Below are 20635 nucleotides of genomic sequence, written 5' to 3'. Positions count from 1 at the left end.
CTGCGCGGAAGGATGCAGCTCGGGCGACTTCGTTGTGTGAAACGAAGTTCGTTGTACGAATCAAGACATAAAGTTCGTTGTGCGCAGCGTTCGCTGTGCGAGGCGTCCGTTATGCGAGGCACCACTGTATTCCTTTATGCATTGTTTTTAGACTGAAAAATGAATAAAGATATTGAAAAAAATAACAACAACAACTCAGAGGTAGAAAAGACTCCATGTAGGGCCCTTTTACTAAAGCATAGCACATGTTAAATGCTAAGAAGCCCGTAAGTATGAAATGGGCTTCCTAGCATTTAACATGTGTTATGCTTTAGTAAAAGGGCTCCTACATGCATTTCTTACTTTAAAATGGTGTAAGTTGTATGGAATAGCAGATACAACTTGATTGCCTAGATGAGCAGATTGGATAGACCAAATGATGTCACTTAACTATGTATACACAGTTACATTTTTCAATAAGCTTTTCTCTCTAGCTCTAAAGATACATGAAAACAGAATTTTTCATTTCTGTCTACTATAACCTTTACAGAGAAAGTAAAATTCAAGTTGTTAGCAGAATGCCCTCAAGAGTTCGAGACTTACCTTATACCATATTTTTTACTCCATAAGACGCAACCTAGATTTAGAGGAGGAAAACAAGAAAAAACACATTCTGAACTAAATTCTCCCTGCCAGGCTCTGCACCCAACCCTACTCTCCTTGCCAAGCTCTGTACCCCCTCTGGGGGTAAGCCAGGCTAGGGCACAGGGCAGGCCTATTGACAGGCAGGATGGGCCCCCCACCCCTCCTCCGGTGGTCTAGCGCTGTAGGGCAGGAGCTTTCAGCCTCCTGCTTTCTCCTGAGCAGCAGCACCAGAGTCAGAGCAGCAAGAAGGCAGGTGCGAGTTTTTCGCTTCCTGCCTTGTCCTGCGCCGCTCTGTGAATGGCTGCTTCAGTTTTTGCAACAACTGGGGCAGCCAGCCAGCCATTCAGAGTGGTGCGGGACAAGGCAGGAAGCAAAAAACTTGCACCTGCTTTCTTGCCGCTCTGACACTGCTACTCAGGAGAAAGCAGGAGGCTGAAAGCTATTGCCCTACAGCGCTGGATCACCAGAGGAGGTAAGGGGTGAGGGGCCCACTCTACCCGTCACTAGGCCTGCCCTGTGCCCTATCCTGGCCTACCACCAGAGGTGGTACAGGGTTCAGAGCTGAAAGCTTCTGTCCTATAGCGCTGGACGAATTAAGGTAGGGAGGGGTTAGTTAGTATTTGCTCCATAAGATGCACCCTTATTTCCACCCACTTTTGGGGGGGAAAAAGGTGCATCTTATAGAGCAAAGAATACAGTACATACATTGTTATTCAGACATACAGTCCTTATCTGCTAGTGTGATGTTTGCATGGGGCAAGAAGCCTCCTGGCTCTTAAGGGTACTAGGCAGTGAATATCTGCACAGGAGATTTTATGAAAGACAAACTTCAGCTGTGTTTTGTTCTTTTTAAAGGAATAAAAATCCCAGAGAGTTGTGTGCATAGAGTATTGGAAGACCTGAGGCAGATGGATGCAAGTGTAAAACGCAAGCAGAAAGAAGGCAGCATGCTAGAGGACAAGACACAGCTTCCAGCCCTTCCCTACTCCTTCCCTCAGCAGCACCTGCAGCCACTCCCTCTCTCTAGCTACTTTTTAGCACCTGATGAAGTTGTAGACTTAACCCATAGCCCTATGAACAACCTGTTGCCGAACACCACACCGTCACAGGATATGGCTGGCACTGTGCCCTTCCCAGCTGAGCCAGCCACTTTGCACTTTGGATTCATACCTTCATTTGAGAACCAGAACCGGAGTGTAGTTGGACACAGCAACACTGCATCCCAGGAACCACTGCCACTACTTCAGGAACATCTGCACATGCAGCAGCAACAGGAAGAGCTGAACTTCCGGGAGATTTTGGAAGAAATGTTGAGTACACTAAACATACCTCTCCAGGACAGTCCAAGCACTGACCGTCAGAGTGTCATCCAGTATGGGGGTGAAACACTGGCAGGGTTTTGGGATGCTGGCTAAAGCCACAGAACAGAGGCTGCTTTTAAATAACTATTTATGGAAAAGGGGATAAGGAGTATAGCTCTTAAATTTATTTATAAGATTATAGAGAGACAGATATCTAGATTTATATAGATATCTCTCTATAAATACCTTAAAGAGAAAGGTTTGCTGATCCATAGCAGCTGGCCCAGCTAGGACGATGCTACAGGGCTGCAGCTAACTGTTTTCTCTAACTCCATGTGTTATAGGTAATACAAAACATGGCTTATTCTCACTCTCAGGGTGTTTGTACTCCCCAGCCCTGCCTCCTTCCAGGCGAAGAGGGGTAGTTGTAATATTGCAGTCCTGTATTGCACTCAAGGAATGGCTGCATGCAGTGCTTCTTAGGCTTACTGAAATCTGTTGAGTCTTGCAGTTTTTATCGGCTGTCATGTTCTGTTAGCAATGACCTGGCTGTTGGATGTCAGGGGGACAGCAGCATGCAAGAAACATATGATTTCTTATACCAAAGAATCAGCTACTACTTAAGGAGGTGAGCAGGGTTTCAAATAATTTCCTCTCTTGTGTTAATCAATCCATCCTCCCTCCTCTCCAGCATTGAGCATGAAGGCTCAAGCTGCCTTAAGTCTACTCTAAGTTATCTTTACCTTGTTTTATTTTCTCCCATCAGCAGTGCTACTATGCAGGTATCATCAGGTGCTGAACTACAGCCAGAGCACAGACATCTTGGGCCTTGATACATAGTTTAGCACTATAGGTAAAGGAGGCAGTATGGTTCTCAGCTGGCAAGCCCAATTGCATAAGATATGTAGGTTTACTGTGCACAAAGTTGATCTGACTTTATAAATTTATACACATCTACTGGTTTATAATGCAACCTTCATAAAGCTGAAGTTACTACTCTAGATTTGTAGTAACCCAAGTGTTCAGGACCTGGAAACTTTCTTACTGCTTTTAGGAGCAGGCGGTGGACAATGCAGCATTTCTCCCCCCAGCACAGGGGCATTAAAATGATTCACTGTGTCCCTGGAGGTTTCAAAGAGTATCAATGTATCTTATTTCTCTTCCTCCCAGGACTCAGCCTGAACCAATGCTGGTACAAGTTATAACCAGTTTCTTTAAATTATTGTAAGACATTTTAAAACAGCAATGTTCCAATGCCTAATGGCACTTACTTTAAATCTGCCTTCTGCCTCATTTATGGGCATATTTATAATTAAAGATGTACATATGTAAAGCTTTTTTTTTTTTTAATGTGCCTTCAACTAATTCCTAAATTTTCTACTTGTACCTGAAGCTAGTTTTGCATTCAGCCCAGTAAAGATTTGAATGAACAGGATACTATACTTTTTGTGCACAGATTTGTATGACTTGGTTGGGGTGGGAGGGAAGATAAGAACAAGAGACTTCCAGTTGTGGGGTGAATTTTACCCACTACCTTTATTAAAGATGTAATAGAGTTACAAGTACAGAAGTTTTCATATTTAGAAAATGAATTATTTTAATTCACAATGAAGTAAAAGGCTAGATATAGAGTCCTCTAGTATGAAACTAACAGAAGCCCCTACCATAAGTTTGAAACCTGCTTGTGGATTTGTTCTCTGCTTGGATCCTTCCACCCGCTGATGCACAATGCATGTCATCCAGTCTGCCTCATCCATGGCCTGGTTTGGAAACAGACCTTCATAATGCTTGGACTGAAGTCACCTCACAGAGCAGATCCCAAAAACAGCAACATCTCTACAGGTACTGGGGCAGGTCCTTCTCAATCACCTACCAGAACAGAAAACAGGAGGCATTCTTACTGTACAAAAATTCAGATAGGGGTAGACAGCTAGGAACAACCCATCTAGGTTGCTATTAAACAAAGGGCTAGGGTAGATATCCTGATCACCACTAGTGCTGACCCTGGACCTTACAAAATGTTGAAAAAAGTTGACTGTGCATCTTGACAACCCCCCCCCCCCCCTTTACATCTTATGCCCTTCTTGGAATCTTATGAATAGTTGCTATAGCATTACATGACAAACTCCATTTTTTCTGGCATAGTACAAGGACTAGATTAGTCACTAAATTGCACTTGATCCAACAAGACTCAATCATACCCTCCAGCCCCCTATAAGCAAGCCTACTTTTATTGTCCTCTATGAAATGGAAAGCTTACTTACAACTGGATCATCCATGGGACTGTATCTCTTCATCACATGCCCTTGTCGACTAATGAGAAACTGCCAAATTAAAAAAATAAAATTAAGTCTCATCTACAGCAGCTGCAAATGCCTTTTGTGTGCCTACTATTGACTAATGAGCACAGTGTGAAAGCTAAAAGCTTCCAGCACCACAGCAGCTCAACAGAATCTCAAAGATTTGTTGCTGCTCTAAACTTCCAGTGGTATTCACACCATAGGTCAGGTTAGTCTGATTACAGGGCTCATAATCTAAACAAACATCTAAAAAACCCCCCAAGTCGGTACTTGTCCAAGGGACTTTTGAGGCCTCTGAATGCTGCTGTGTACACAAAGCTAAAAGGGGTGTATCTGGAGGAGTGGTTAGTGCGAGATGTGGGCCAACCTAGACTTAGTCCTGCAGGGATAATTGAAGGTTTACGAGACTTCCTAGACAGAACTTATATATATAAGCGTTCAAAAGGTATCCAAAGTGACCAGATAACCACTGTAGAGAAAAAAAAGTAAAGACCCACACACACTCCCAGTGTTCACTGACCCCCCTCAAAGATCAGAATAAAAATGTACATATCTTCAGAACATCAGCACCTAGTATAGGAAAGCCTAATAGAGCTGCATACATGTCTCTTAAATAGCCTGGGGATAGGCTATTAAACCATAGAGAGAACGACCCAGGTCCATAAGCCACTCTAACCACAACATTCATAGTGGAAAATGTGCGAGTCCACCAAAACCATACTGTACTGCCATAAGAGCTACTGGGGTTGTAGACAGGTAGGTATAGTGTGTTTTGGGGTAACTCACCATATCCTATAAAGGAGAGTTCTGGTGAGATGTTTATATGGCACCTTTTTTGTGAAGTTCACAGCAGTGCCCTGTTGCCATGTTTGGGTGGCCAGTCCACCACAATGCTAGCTCCTCCCACATCCAAATGTTCTTGTTCTGGACGTTTGGGACTTAAGACTAATTTTGGGTTGAAACTGTGGTATAAAAATAGACACCCAGCTATAGATATATATTTTTGCAAATAGTCTTTTAGATGTATTTCGAGAATAGACATTTTCCCACTGGCTACTTTGTGCGTCTATTGCCATACGACCAAATTAGACTTAGATGTTTGTTTTGATTATGCCCCTCTAAATACATATCTGCATGCTTACTGGGAATGACTGCTCAGTTCTCTTTACTATTATTGGTTCACAGTGGTTCTTAGGGCACAGCTAGTCAAGTTTTGAAGAAACTCATAATGAATATGCATGAAGAGTTTACACAGTTTAATGTATGCAGAATGTCATACACTTTAAGAATATAATAGCAGCCATATTGGGTCAGGCCAATAGTCCATCTAGTCCAATATCTTGTTCCAATAGTAGCCAATCCAGATCACAACTACATGGCAGAATATCAAAATAGTAGCATTCCATGCTACCAATCCCAGGGCATGCAGTAACTCCCCCCAATCAGACTATGGACTTTTCCTCCAAAAACTTGGACAAACCTTGTTTAAATGTGGACACATGAACTGCTGTTACATCGTCTAAGGAGGTCCAAAGCTTAACTATTAAGTGAAAAAAATAATTCCATGCAACTGATTGTTCTAATCTTTGTACTTTGGGTAAAAGTAAATTGATTTATTTCTTACTCGTTTCTACATCATTCAGGATTTTGTAGACCTCAATTCTCCCCTCAGCTGTCTTTTCCAAACTGGCAAGTCCTAAACTCTAGCCTTTCCTCATATTAGGAGGAGTTCCATCCCCTTTTAGTTTTCTTTGAACTTTTAATAACATTCTGCTATATTTGAGATACAGCACCCAGAATTTAACACAATACTCAAAATGAGAAAGCACTAAGGAGCTATAGAGGCATTATAATATTAGGAAAGGGATGGTAAATAAGACCAACAATTCCTCACATCCTGTAGGTATCCTGAAAACCTGGATTGACTAGGTGTGCCCCAAGGCTGGGTTGGAAAGCACTGCTATATTGTATTATGTTCAGATAACATTGATTTCAGTAAAGCCTTGTCTATCCTCCATAATGTCAGGAAAAAAAGCTAGTGCATATCATAGAACTGCAAACACACTGTCCCTCCCCAACTTCAGTTTTGCAGCATAAAAATACAAGTCATAGTATATACCAGGAAAACACACAGGCTGCATCAGAGAAGTCTCAAACCACAAGCTGCTCCTGAAGGGACTTTTCACATGTAAACCCCTCCCTGCCCACAAGGGTGGCCTAAAAGCTCCTAGACATCATCCAAGACTCGGCAAAAACAACGGAAAATTACAAGTTAAAACCATTTTACTGCTCAGATAAAGTCTGGCCTACCTTTGTGAAATTCCATTTAATAGCACTAGAGAAAAGAAACAAAAGGCAGGAAGTTAGAAATTGTAGGGGGGGGGGAAGGACCACCACAATTACAATCACGAGAGGTCCTGTAGCTCTAAAAAAATAAATAAAATCCCCTCCCCCCAAAAAAATGGACCACCACAATTACAATCATGAGAGGTCCTGTAGCTCTAAAAAAATAAAATCCCCATCTAGCAACAGAACCACCATAGCTGCTGCAGTTTCCACAGGTGAATTTCATTTGATTAGTGCACATAGCAATCCCCATCTCCATTATGCCCCTTCCTATGGCTGCATCACTTACTTGCCCAACATTCCTCTTCCCTTGGGTTGCTCCTTCATCCACTTCCACAATGGGTGAGCACCATCTCCATTCACATCTATTTTGCTGAACATGTCAAACTGTACATTGTAGGATGCTGCAAATTCTTTAATCTGAGCTTCATCCCCTGGTTCCTACATGAAGATTAGAATAAATCTTAAGATAGTACCATACCAGGCATAACTAAACTCTCTGCTGCACCATTTCCCAATGGTGCCACCACCACATCATTTTAGCATGATGTAAACTCCATATACCTGTTTTCCAAACTGGTTGCAGGGGAAGCCAAGTATCCGTAAACCCTTCTCAGCATAACTGGAATACAGCTGGACAAGCTGAGTGTAGTTTACGGCAGTTTTTCCTCATTTAGATGCCACATTAGTGATAATGCAGACAAATCCCCTGGGAGGAGAGGTAGGAAGAGATTAAAAAATGTGATCCACCACTGTTAAGAGACTTAATATGGAACAAAGAGGAGAAAAAAAAATTCAAGTGAAGTTGCAGATGCTTCTGGTGTTGGCACAAAACAAAAACTCAGATGAGCCAAAGGTTGACTCCACCCCTCCCCCCACATACCTTTGGCTCATCTGAATGTTTGGTCATGTATGGATCCTTACTTACCCTGCCAAGCTTTGCAGCAGGGATTGGTGGGATACACACAGCATCTTTAACCTCAGCTTGCAAAAAAAACTTATTCTGAACAAGCTTTTTTTTTTTTTTAATCAAAGTTCTCAATTTGCTAGCAGAAGCAAGAAACAGGGAGCTACTGTAACAAAGGTTAAGATGGCAAGGCCTGAAGTGGCTTACTAGTGAAAGTTCTAGAGACCAGTATTTTGGAGGGCAAAGAAAATAAGGGAGGAACTGGAATAGTGGAATTCATATGTACATTTTGCCGTCCTGATGGGTTCTTTTCCTGTCCCTGCCCTATTCCTGTAAGCTCTGTCCTCATCTTAAAGTCATAAATGTTTGAGGCTTGTGCAGTTAAGACAGAGCTTGCAGGAATGGAGCAGCAACAACCCGCAGCGATGGGACGGAAACAAATCATTCTCTAATGTACATCCAAAGTGGATGAATCTCTACTGGGCAAATGGGATGGGCAATTTAATCTGACAAACACTTCAAGAGAAAGAGTTGTGGCTTCCTTTTGAGCTCTAAAAAAATAATTAGTTTAAAAAAAAACAAAAAAACCAGAAACAGTCAAATCATTCTTCTTCGGGCCACAATCCTACCAATATTTTTCCCTGCATCAGAAGCTATAGAGCTTGGGGCAGAGCCAGAGATCGGACTGTTTCCTTCTTCCAGTTTAGCACACAATGATGAGCTACTACAGCTGTTCAAGCTGATAGAAGAGGAGTAGTCAAATCCACTTACCGGTATTTATCCAAGGATACCTCATTCCCATCAATATCCTTGGCTGAGAAATCATAAATTGAGTTGGCCGTCTTCCAATCTGTCACCTGCGCACACTGTAACACAAACACAAAGAAATCACCTTGGATGCAGCTACATGCTGCTCTAGCCCAGGGGTAGGCAATTCAGGTCCTCAGAGCCAGGTCAGATTTTCAAGATATCCACAATGAATATGTATGAAATGGATTTGCATGCACTGCCTCCTTGAGATGCAAATCTATCTCATGCATATTTATTGTGGATATCCTGAAAACCTGACCTGGCTCCGGCTCTCGAAGACTGGAATTGCCTACCCCCTGCTCTAGCCCAAACTAAATACTTAACGCAGCAAAGGGCAAAGCATGAAGCCAAAGAGAAGCGACGCGTGTGGGGGCTTTTAAACCCAGACTACAACACGTCTACCCGTATTCTACAGAAATAGGAAATACTAAGTATTCATCAAAAACCGTGGAAATATAGCAAACTGTAGGCGAAAACCAGTCAACCTACTACACATCTATGACTGCATTTACAGAGCAAGCCCTAATCCGATAAAAAGAACAAAGTTAAAAATCCAGTCTAATGGCAAGACTAAAGGAAACACACACCAGAAAGAACGTAAAATGTTTGCACAAAAGTTATCATGAAATTGTGAAGCTATTTACTATCCAAGATTCCTAAACTATGCAATGTCTAGAGCAGGGGTAGAGAACTCCGGTCCTCGAGCGCCGTATTCCAGTTGGGTTTTCAGGCTTTCCCCAATGAATATGCATTGAAAGCAGTGCATGCAAATAGATCTCATGCATATTCATTGCAGAAATCCTGAAAACCCGACTGGAATACGGCTCTCGAGGACGGGAGTTCCCTACCCCTGGTCTAGAATGTAACTATGTATTGGAAGACGATGATTGCAAACCGTAACCCGTTCTGAGCTCTCTAGAGAGGACGGGATCTAAAACCAACTAGGTTAGCACAGTAAAAAGCTCTCATCCGCGCCTTGTTTAAGCCCAGTTCCGCAAATTCGAGCAGACTCATTGCGCAATCATAACTGTTACCATAAGTGAGCAGATCTAATCAGGAAGTAGGATCCTGCCCAAGGCCGGGAGCTGATCAGCACTACTTTAGAAGTTGCTTTGCCCAACCAGCAGTTCGCTATGCTCCAGGATGAAAGCGGCTCCTCCATAACGCACCTCCCCCCCTTCCAGGATTTGAGGAGGGGGTTTTATGTAAAACTCTATGCCCTGACGGGGGGGACAAAATATGAACGGTCTCCCCGCCCATTTCTCTCCCATCCACCCCTTACAAGCTCCCAAACGTCCTTCACCGCTTCCCATAGCCTCTCTCACCATGCTTGAACCTCTCAGCGCTCCCAGAAGCAGCGTACGACTCACCGCCCCTAGCAATGGGGGCACCATGGTTGCTCAGGAACCACACCCCACTGCTACAGAGAGCGACCAATCGGCGTACTAGAGGCGAGACCTGCCAGCCTGGGCAGTACCACCCCCGTGTGAGAAGGGGTGTTTAGTCACGCTCTCCAGCTCACATACAACCACGCCCTACCATTGTCACTTCGACTGGAGCGTCGCGACCCTGAGCGACAAAACAGATCCGGACGAGCACATTTTTTTTCCCTCCCCTATAACAGGCCACTCCTACATCCACTGGAGCAAAGAGCCGTCAGTCAAAGTCGCGTTCGCGGCCAATCAGAGACGAAGGGTGGGATTTCTTGCCGTTGCGTAATACAGAAATGCTGAGTTAGTCGCGTGATATGATTTCCCGTGAGGTTAGAGGTGCAAAAGAGCCGTGGCTGTAAACAAATCATTTCACCCCTGTGCAGTAATCTTGAGACCCTATTCACCCACCGCCAACATTTTTCTCTTTTCACAATAACTGAGAGAATGGAGGAGGGGGGAAGAGAGAACAACCCCTTTATCCACTGCAAGCATAGTTCTTAACCTATACCATAGGAACCAGTTTGTGGGTGTTTGAGTACCCCCATTATTGAGCAAACTCCTTAACTGTGTCTATGGAAGAGTAATTTCCATTTGGTTTAGTACTCACACATTTTTAAAAAAGTTTTCTATGGCCTGCACAGAAATCAAGAGAGGGAAAATGGAAGGGGGGCGGCGGTGTTGTCTCTCAAATGTTTAATGTACACACGGTAATCAAGGAGAGGGGGTCAGGGCAGGATTAACCAATAAGCCAAGTAGGCACGTGCCTAGGGCCCGAAGTTGTCAGGAAAACCCGATTAAACAGAGGACTCGTTTTGGGGATTTTTTTTTCCCTTGGCAACGCGGGCCCCCCGGGAAAGATTGGCAGTGCTGCCTTTGCTGGAAGCTACCCTTAAGCAGTCTGTGGAGTGGGACTATGGTGTCTTGCTGCTGGGGCTGCAGGAGCCACTTCTGGAACAAGATTTGTCTATCCCCCCAAAGGCGCTTTATTTATAATGTCTTACTGGTAGTCAAGAAAATCATCTTATCTCGCTGGATTTTAGAAGACTGTCTCCCTACCAAGCTGTGGCATGCTAAATTGCGGGAATTGGCCACTTTCAAACGGCAGTGGTATGGAGGCTCTTCTAGCCTCGATAAGAAATACTACGTGATCCTGTGGGATGGATTGTGGCATTCCGCTTCTGTTATGGAGCCAGCTTCTTAATTGCATGCCTGGTTTTGGGCTTCCGCTTGAGCGGTGGAGATTCCTTCTTGTCCTCTTGAGCCGCCTGTTTCTTTTGGTGGCTTTCTTGTTTCTTTTTTAATTTTTCACTTTTTCTTTTGCAGCCCTTCTATCTAGGGGCGGGGGGGGGAGGGAGAGTGAGGAGGGGATTACTGTTGCTGTTCTTGGGTTGCGGGTGAATGGTGTGAGTGGGCTTCCGAGAGGGGTCTGGGGATGGCCTCTTTGGACCTTTGGGAGAAAAATGTAAAAGGTGGGGCTTACACTGACTCCAGGTGGGCACTCCTTCTTGTATCTCCTGCTGATGGCCTGTACCGAGGGTTCTCGTATTCTAGTTTGCTTAGCCTATGTCAGCTGCTCTTGTATACCTTGCGATATTTGCTTGTGTGTTCTTGTATTGTTGACTCCTGGTTGTTTGTGTTACCTCACTGCTAATAAACACATATTAAAAAAAAAAAAAAGAACAGTCTATAAAAATACTGGGAGTGACTATAGACTGACACCTTACCTTGGAACTGCACACAGACCTGATACTCAGGAAATGTTTCTTGGCTCTCTGGAAACTCCGAACCATTAAGAAATATTTTGACGATACCTCATTTCACCTGCTATTTCAATCATCTATACTAAGGGCTCCTTTTACTAAGGTGCGTTAGGGCATTAACACGTGGAATAGCACACGCTGAATTGCCGCGTACACTAGACCTTAACGCCAGCATTGAGCTGGTGTTAGTTCTAGCCATGTAGCGCGCGGTAATATCCTGCGTGCACTGAAAACGCTAGCGCACCTTAGTAAAAGGAACCCTAAGTATCCTTGATTACTGTATAATCTATTTGGGCGCTTACAAGAAAATCTTTAAAAAATTAAAAGTGGTACAAAACACTGCAAGCTGACTTATTTTTGGTCTGAAAAAATGGGAGCATATTACTCCTTATTATCAAAAACTACATTGATTACTTATTGAGGCTAGAGTTTTATTTAAATTCACATGTATTTGCTTTAAATCAATCTTTGGTATGTCTCCAGGTTACCTTGTTTCCCAGTTTTCTATATACCACTCTAAGAAGCCCAACCGTCAAATTGTGTCATTTTAAGAGATTTCTTGAGAGAACCCTTGCTTTTCAGGCAGCCAAAATGAATGCCTGGTTTAGTAAAATCATCCCAGAAGTCTCATCCTTTTACTTTTTTAGAAAATTATTAAAGACACAACTATTTGATAAATTTGCAACTTAAGCTTATGCTTTTTATTATACCTATGTACTGTTTACACTTTCCATGAAACTGATGTATTTCTTATGAATTGTTTATCTGCCGAATGTTGAGCATTATTTGTTGTGAACCGCCTTGAACCTGGCAGTATATAAGAATAAATTATTATTTCCATCATGTTTTGAAGATCTCCATAAAAAGTGATATTATATTCAGTTTTAATCCATATCTTTTTTTAATCTACATATTGCAGTACATTCTTGTAAATTCTCTAACTGACATAATCCATATCTCCTGACTCTGGTACAAAAAGGCCCCGAGCTCCCTCAAAAATATTTAATAGCTTTGCTTTAATCCTTATTCATCACTCAGTCAATGTCAAGTCAGTGCTGATAGCACAAGTTGAAAGCATAGCTTCCATCTGCCAGTCTCTTATTGTGATAATTCAAGCCTGACATAAATACGTCTGCTGTTTAGGAAAACTCCCTGGCTGCAGCAACCAATTTCCCTTTTTCATTTAGGGCCCTTTTTACAAACAAACACAGTAGCGATGTGGTAGCGTAAATGCATCAAAGCAATTCAGTTCCTTTGGAGCATTTACCGTGGCAGCATCACTACCAAGGTTTTGTAAAAGGAGTTCTAAGTCAATTATGTAGTATTGAACAAACTCCCCCAGCCATTTTTTTAACATCACATTACGTCAACAATGTATCATCTCCAACCAAAATACAGTATATTCTTCTTTGCAAACTTTCTGAGCACTTGTGTTACTGTAACCTCCTGATGAATCATGCACTAGTGTTGCACAGTGATGTAATGTAGTAGATAGAACATAGAACATGATGGCAGAAAAGGGCCACGGCCCATCTAGTCTGCCCACATTAATGGCCCACCCCCTAACTACCTCCATGAAGAGATCCCATATGCCAATCCCATCTTTTCTTAAAATCTGGCACGCTGCTTGCCTCAATTACCTGTTGTGGAAGATTATTCCAGCGATCAACCCCCTTTCGGTGAAGAAATATTTTCTAGTGTCGCCATGAAATTTCCCACAGTGTCATTGGTTTGTCTGCTTATGCATAGGACCCTTGGTCTACTATAGTTCTGCAGCCAGAACTACAAAAATTGAGCCCTTGGCATGAAATTTATTATATTTATTTTGTCTATAATGCACCCCCAATACAAAATTACTTCCATGAGAGACTATTGGCACAGCTTGTGAAAAGGTATTAAGTGTCCTAGGCAGGTCTTCAACCATGCACCCACCCCAACCTTCTCTTAAGGCCCTAGGCCACAACTCCCTGACATTTTGATAAACTCAGTACTCATGATTGTCCTATTACCGCTCCCCAAATTATCCTGTAGAAACACACAATTGTATATCTGTTGTTCTTTTACATATTAAACTTTGTTTTGCATATATGTTCATAATGAAGGTAGGATACTGGGCTTGATATTTTCATCAAGGTCGATGATCCCAGTAGGCAGTTCTCATGTCGCCCTCCATTGAATTTAATTCAGAGTGAAATTCACTGGAGCATAACATGAGAACTGCCTTCTAATTTTGGGCTGGGAGGAAAATTTTGAAACATGGCATGTTGGTGGAGGCGCTCCTGTAATGCACTTTAAGAATAAGTTCTTATGCATCTTCTATTTATTACTGCTACGTTTGCACAAAAACCTGCTGCATTTGCACTTTATATATAAGAAGAAAAAGGTTTTAAAAAATATACCCAAAAAAGGACCCATTGAAGATACTGGCTCATATTGTCCTTTTATGAACTCTAAATAAAGGAAAGTGAGCCCTCTGAGGATTCTATACACTTTAGAAAAATATTCAGTGGTTTATAAGATAGTACTATGAATATATTTTGATATGCTGGGAAGATTTGGTGATCTATGAATATTTGAAAAGCCCCAGATGAAGTTTAGCCAAATAGTGAACCGAGTACATTCCAGACACTCAAGCAGGGCCAGATTCTGTCATTGGTGCCTATTGCGTGTCAATCACACTTAGGTGCCCATTACAGAATCACGCTTAAACTTAGGTGCCTGTAATGAAGGCCAGGGTTTTAAAGGCCCACCTAAGTCTTTCTTCACCCCTAAACATGCCTAATTTGGTGTTAAGCACTGCTAGGCACCATGCAATAGGCACCTCTCTTTTATACAATTACACCTAAGAAGCTAGGTATCTATCTCCCAATTAATTTTTTTTTTTTTTCATTTTGAGCTTGTTAAAGCCAGTTTATTAAATGCCCCTTTTATCAAGCTGTGTTAGAGGTTTTTAGTGAGGGTCAGCTTGGCAAATGCTCCGACACGCACAGAATTCCTATGACCGTTGCAGCACTTACCTCACCAGCCCACACTAAAAACCTCTAGTGCAGCTTGATAAAAATGGATACATCAGGCACCTAATTTTAGGTGTCTTTTATAGAATCTCCTCCTCAATGTCTTCTTGATAGCATAAAGCCTGCGATGTCGTCAGGCCTCACACTGCACTCAGGGCTCCTTTCACCAAGCTGTGATAGCGGTTTTAGCGTGCGCTAAATTGCCACGCGCACTAGACACTAATGCCAGCATTGAGCTGGCGTTAGTTCTAGCCGTGTATCGCGGGTTTAGCGCACGCTAAAATTCTGCAAGCGCTAAAAATGCTATGGCAGCTTAGTAAAAGGAGCCCTCAGATTCAAGGCCTTGTCGCAAGGAGTTGAACAGCATGGCAGGCTTTAGCCTATCTTAAGACACTGGGGGCCGGATTCTGCAAATGGCATTGTTTTTGGCATGTGTTGATCACACAATGGCGCCATTTGGAGAATCGCATGTACGTGACAGGTAGGTGCCGGAAATGTAGGCCAGGGTTTAAAAAGCCTACATTTCCACAGAGATGTGGAGTCGGAGTCGAGGAGTCGGAGTCAGAGGACATTTCGGGTACCTGGAGTCAGAGTTGCCAAACAATGCACCGACTCCGACTAAATTTAGATTGGAATTAAAAAAAAGCAAGTTTAAATGTCCCAATTCACAAAAAGTTATAATTAATGACTTCTCAACTGTAAGAATAAAGACCAATGCATGCAGTGCCTCACGTAACCGCAAAACGAACAGGTGCTTCACTATATGGCACGCAACGCACAATTCGGAGCACCAATACTTATAAATGTATTCTCCCTTGTTGTTGTTTACAACTTATTTCCAACGTTCAACAAGGTTTTCAATACCTCGTTGGTAGAAATCACCTGGTGTAGACTCGAAAAATTCATCCAACCAAGCTCTCCCACCATACGCGCAACATCTTTTTACGCGGATGAAGATCTTGTTTCACGCGGAATCGGAGTCAGAAGTACAAAAAACTGAGGAGTCAGAGTCGGAACATTTATCTACCGACTCCACAGCCTTGCATTTCCAGTGCCTAACTTCCATGAGAATCATGTCTAAAGAGGTGCCTAAGACCACTTACGGTGTTAACCTATCCTACAGTGGCCAAAGGCGCCCTTAGACGCCTCTTTAGTTGGGACAAGGGCGCCTCCATTTTTTAAACAACGTTTTGTTTTTTAATCCTCACTTACCACCTAACGGCACAGTTTTGGGAATTTGCTCCTGAATGCTTGAGTGTTTGGAACACCATAGGTAGATGATTATGCCATACTGTACATATTTAGTTATTAGCGAATGATGTTAAATTTCTGTTATTTTCCACAATAAAGTGTCGATATTGACAATTCATTTAGATCCCCTCTTATCAAGCTGTGTTAGGATTTTTTTATTTTTTAAATCTCTGGCTGCTGCGGTAAAAGCTCTGATACTCATAGGAATTCTATGAGCATTGGAGCTTTTACTGCAGCATCCGGCGATAAAAAAAACCCTAATGCGGCTCGATAAAAGGGGGCCTTAATAAAATAATGCAAAGCAGCGTCTTTAGTGTGATGCAGCCGCTGCTGGAGCCAGTAGGTTTGACAGTCGTCTCGTGGTGGGAGGGTCAGTGGGGTCGGCTGCACAGCGGCAACAGTGGCGGGGGGGGGAGAGGGTTCTACTGCACAGGGGGATGGCAGGCAGGCAAGCTGGCTTCGAAGTGTGGGGGTGGGACAAAGTCTGGAAGGCAGTGAGGTGGAGCAGGGAAGAGGTGCTTCTGGACCAGGGGAGCAGGGAAGAGGTGCTGCTGGACAGGGGAAGCAGGGAAGAGGTGCTGCTGGACAGGGGTAGCAGGGAAGAGGTGCTGCTGGACCGGGGAGCAGGGAAGAGGGACAGGGGGAGCACGGAAGAGGTGCTGCTGCACAGGGAAGTGGGTTGGGGGAGGGAAATGCTGCTGCACAGGAAAATGGAGGGGGAGGGTATGCTTCTGCTACTACTGCACAGGGAAGTGGAGTGGGGAGGGAAATGCTGTTGGTGAGAAAAGGGGGCTGGGGCTGAAAGGGAAAAGATGGGAGAAGGGGGCTGGGGGAGGTAAAAATGGGTTTGGAGCTGGGGCTGAAAATAGGGGACATGTGAGGGAAGGAGGCTTTACTAGCACCCGTTAATGTAACAGGCTTAAACACTAGTCTTTGAATAAGAACATAAGAATAGCCCTACTGGATCAGACCAATGGTCCATCTAGCCCAGTATCCCATCTTAAAAACTCACGCTGAGGGTGCTCCTTATCTTAAAAATTTAGATTTGAGGTTTATATATTTTTGGTGGAGTCTAGGGAGTTAACTTTCCTGCAATGTCCTAGGGCACACCCAACTTATATTTTGGTGTCTTCAGGCCACACAGAGGGCATGCCAATTCTGCGCAGATCACAGGTAATTCTGCGTGTCTCAGGTTCAGAAAACTTTTAAAAGTATTTCTGTAACTGAAATGGTAATTGTAAAAGCCCATTTCTATACTGTCTAATGCAGTGGTCTCAAACTCGAACCCTTAGTGGGGCCACATTTTGGATTTGTAGTACTTGGAGGGCCGCAGAAAAAAATAGTTAATGTCTTATTAAAGAAATGACAACTTTGCATGAGGTAAAACTCTTTATAGTTTATAAATCTTTCCTTTAACAGTTAAAGGAAAGATTTATAAACTATAAAGAGTTTTACTTTATGCAAAATTGTCATTAACTATTTTTTCTGCGGCCCTCCAAGTACCCTATTTTTTCTGCAGCCCTCACATTTAAAGTTTAATATCTTTCCTTTCTCAAAACTGACACATTTCAATCACTATATTGAAAATAAAATCATTTTCCCTACCTTTTTTGTCTGGTGACTATTTTTCTGTGCATTTAACTATGTTTCCAGGGTCTTCTTGTCGTTTGACTGGTTTTCTCTCCATCTTCACTTTCTGCCTTGCATCCATCTTTGGCATTAACTGCTCTCTTTTCAAAATCTACGTTTCCATGTCTTACCTTCCCTTCTGTCTCTCTCTTCTTCTGTCCCTATTTCCATGGTCTGACATCTTTTTCTTTCCTTTCTCTCCCTCCTTCCTTCCTTTCCCCTGGTCTGGTATCTGTCTCCTTCCCTCCCCCAACTTTTTATTTCTTTCACCCTGCCCCCTTCTTTCTTTCTCTCTCTCTCCATGCCCCCTTTCTTTCTATCTTTCTCTCTCCATGCCCCTTTCTGTCTGTGTCCCGTCTCCCTTCTTTCTTTCTGTCTCCCTGTCCCCCCTTTCTTTCTTTACTTCTCCCTGCCCTCTCCCAAGCCACTACCATCGGGGAACAGGCCGCCACCGCCGCAATCGGGGAACAGGCCAGCGCCCGAGGTCTTACTTCTCCCTGCCCTCCCCCAAGCCACTACCATCGGGGAACAGGCCGCCACCGCCGCAATCGGAGAACAGGCCACGCTGAGGTCTTAACTCTCCCTGCTTATCTTCCCCAACGCGGGGCCGACCAATTCTCGCCACCCGACGTCAATTCTAACATCAGGGAGGGACTTCCGGGCCAGCCAGGCAGCGATTGGCTGGCCCGGAACTTCCTCCCCGACGTTAGAATTGACGTCAAGTGGCGAGAATTGGTCGGCTCCGAGCTGGGGAAGATAAACAGGGAGAGTTAAGACCTTGGCGCGGCCTGTTTCCCGATTGCGGCGGTGGCGGCCTGTTCCCCGATGGTAGTGGCTTGGGGGAAGGCAGGGAGAAGTAAGACCTCAGGCGCTGGCTTGTTCCCCAATTGCGGTGGCTTGGGGGAGGGCAGTTGGAAGGGAAGTAGATTGGAGACCCCTGCTTTAGTCGAGGACAGATTGCAGGCCGCAAAATAGTCCCTGGGGGGCCGCGTGTTTGAGACTGGTCTAATGCAACGATGATCTACTTGAACTTGTAACTATGTATTTGTAACTATGACATAACTGTATTAATAACTGTACTGATCTATCTGTACAAGCAACTATTAAATGTCTATGTCAAACTAAACTGTCCATTGTAGCTCCCTGGGTAACTGACCCAACCTCTTGTAATGTAATCCAACCTTGAACTGAATAGATGAAGGTGGAATAGAAAACCTGAAATAACATCACATAGCATAACATAACGTGACCAACTCATTCTACAGCCCCCAAAAGCCAACCAGAACAGATGTGACTTAAGCATTATTTTACTTATTTTTAGAGATGTGCAGCTTGTAATGCTAATGGGAGGTAACACACTTTCTCATTTGGAACCTAACATCTACACAAGTGGTCTCAAACTCGCGGCCCGCCAGGTACTATTTTGAGGCCCTCGGTATGTTTATTATAATCACAAAAGTAAAATAAAACAATTTCTTGATCATATGTCTCTTTAGCTATAAATTACAATATTATTATTAAGACTTAGCCAAAAGGAAAGATTTATAAACTATAAAGAGTTTTACCAAATGTAGAATTGTCATTTCTTTAATAAGACATTAACTATTTTTTTTCTGAGGCCCTCCAAGTACCTACAAATCCAAAATGTGGCCCTGCAAAGGGTTTCAGTTTGAGACCACTGATCTACACTATCAAAGGTGCAAAAGAACTTACCCCCCCCTCCTTTTATCAAGCTGCGCTAGAGGTTTTTAGTGCGGGCCAGTGCAGTAAATGCTCTGACACTCACAGAATTCCTATGAGCATTAGAGCACTTGCCAAAACCTCTAGCGCAGCTTGATAAAAGGGGTCTTAATTCTCAATAATATTTTTAAAATCTTTACTTAATTAAACTGAAGTACACGCCTACAAAAAAAGATTCAAAGCATGGAACATTATCATAAAACTCCAAATCATTAACACAACATAATTATATCAGTTGACATTATTTTTAATGTAGCTCACAACTTCTCAGTACTTCAAGGTTAGTTGCAGTCTCCAGAGGGCTTACAATCTGAGGGTACAATGCGGAAAGCTACCGCAGGCAAAAGCAGTTAAAATTCCATTATTTGGCAGACTGATGCACTGTGCAGGATCAAGTGCTGCCATTTTTCAAGATGGCGACACAGAGGTAGAAACAAGTGAGCATTGCTCTGCCTCTTGTAGATATACTGCGGGGGAGAGAGGGGGCAGGGGTTGCCATTAGACACCAGATAATTTTTGCATATCAAGGATTTGGGTAGGAAGGGAGGTTACAAGACTGCCAGATTTTTTTTAATGTCAATAGCAGGAGCGAGGGTGATTGGGTTTGTTTCTTAAGGGGGGGGGGGTGCTAGACTACTAGCGATTAAAAGGACCAATGCAGAAAGCTGTATCAGAGAGAAGGGGGGTAGGTCAGAGTGCAAATCCAGGGGCTTCCCCCCCCCTTCATTGCCTGGGCCAATCACTGCTCCCTCACTGACATTTAAGCAATGAGCTGCAGATTACTACTGCATTTTTAACAGGGCAGTAATTTGCATACTCATTGATTGCTGCATCATTGTGGTATATTTCATGGTAGAAGTCACATGCTCAGCCATCATTGCATGGCTCTCTGAACCAGTCCTATTTCATAATATGTGGAAAGTTTAATAACTTATTTTGAAATAGAGGAGTGTCCTACTTAGTGGTAGAGCTGCTCCTCCGCACCCAGAGGTTCTGAGATGGAATTCCAGCGCTGCTCCTTATAACTCTAGACAAGTCACTTAATCCTCCATTGCCCCAGGTACAAAAATAAATTTATGTGTATATGTAAACCGCTTTGAATGTGTAACCATAAAAGGCGGTATACAAGTCCCATCCCCTTTCCCCCCTTAAAAAAATCGTTCTAGCTGCCTCCCTCCCCCAAGTCACCTATAACCACACCGTAGAGAGCTACTAGGAGAATTATGCTACAATTGCCCTTGCAACAGATCGACAGAACTTATAAGCTTTATGTGCAAAACCAATACGCACAGACCTACACCCTCATAGGAGCCAACTTTTCAAAGTGATTGGAAATTACCTTTCCCTGGACTGACACAGTAAAAGTTTGCACAAGCAGCCACATAGCTGGCTCCTGTCCTATGCACACGAAAAAGTTTGTTTTGCAGATGCATGCGCAGACAACCATTGGCCGAAACTAATGGGCTTGTAAGCAGCTAGTCTTTGTGAGACCCGGAGAACACATGCGCAAGCAGTCGTCG

The 20635-nt window shown here is 43.3% G+C and overlaps 2 protein-coding genes across 6 annotated transcripts in view; one reads left to right on the top strand and one right to left on the bottom strand.

Moving 5' to 3' along the window:
- SBNO2 (strawberry notch homolog 2) overlaps window positions 1-3736 on the top strand; it is a 209644-nt gene extending 205908 nt beyond the window's left edge. For all 3 annotated transcript variants that reach the window (XM_033956721.1, XM_033956720.1, XM_033956722.1), the window contains one exon: window positions 1480-3736. In XM_033956721.1, coding sequence (XP_033812612.1) covers window positions 1480-2039 — 560 coding nt within the window. In that variant the 3' untranslated portion in view covers window positions 2040-3736. The remainder of the gene's footprint in view (window positions 1-1479) is intronic.
- Window positions 3443-9913, bottom strand: GPX4 (glutathione peroxidase 4). 3 transcript variants are annotated; one of them, XM_033956724.1, is made up of 7 exons: window positions 9828-9913; window positions 8250-8344; window positions 7136-7280; window positions 6861-7012; window positions 6536-6560; window positions 4190-4249; window positions 3443-3794 (listed from the first exon to the last, which is right to left on the bottom strand). In XM_033956724.1, the coding sequence occupies exons 1-7, from the start codon at window positions 9828-9830 to the stop codon at window positions 3762-3764; spliced, it is 513 nt and encodes a 170-aa protein (XP_033812615.1). In that variant the 5' UTR covers window positions 9831-9913; the 3' UTR covers window positions 3443-3761. The 3 variants fall into 3 exon arrangements, with proteins under 3 accessions (XP_033812615.1, XP_033812614.1, XP_033812616.1); XM_033956723.1 differs by lacking the exon at window positions 9828-9913 and adding an exon at window positions 9614-9762; XM_033956725.1 differs by lacking the exon at window positions 9828-9913 and adding an exon at window positions 9323-9341.
- Window positions 9914-20635: the final 10722 nt, after the last annotated feature.

Source organism: Geotrypetes seraphini, chromosome 8, assembly GCF_902459505.1.
Source record: "Geotrypetes seraphini chromosome 8, aGeoSer1.1, whole genome shotgun sequence".
NCBI classification, from domain to species: Eukaryota; Metazoa; Chordata; class Amphibia; order Gymnophiona; family Dermophiidae; genus Geotrypetes; species Geotrypetes seraphini.
This window is presented reverse-complemented; position numbering and strand designations above follow the sequence as displayed.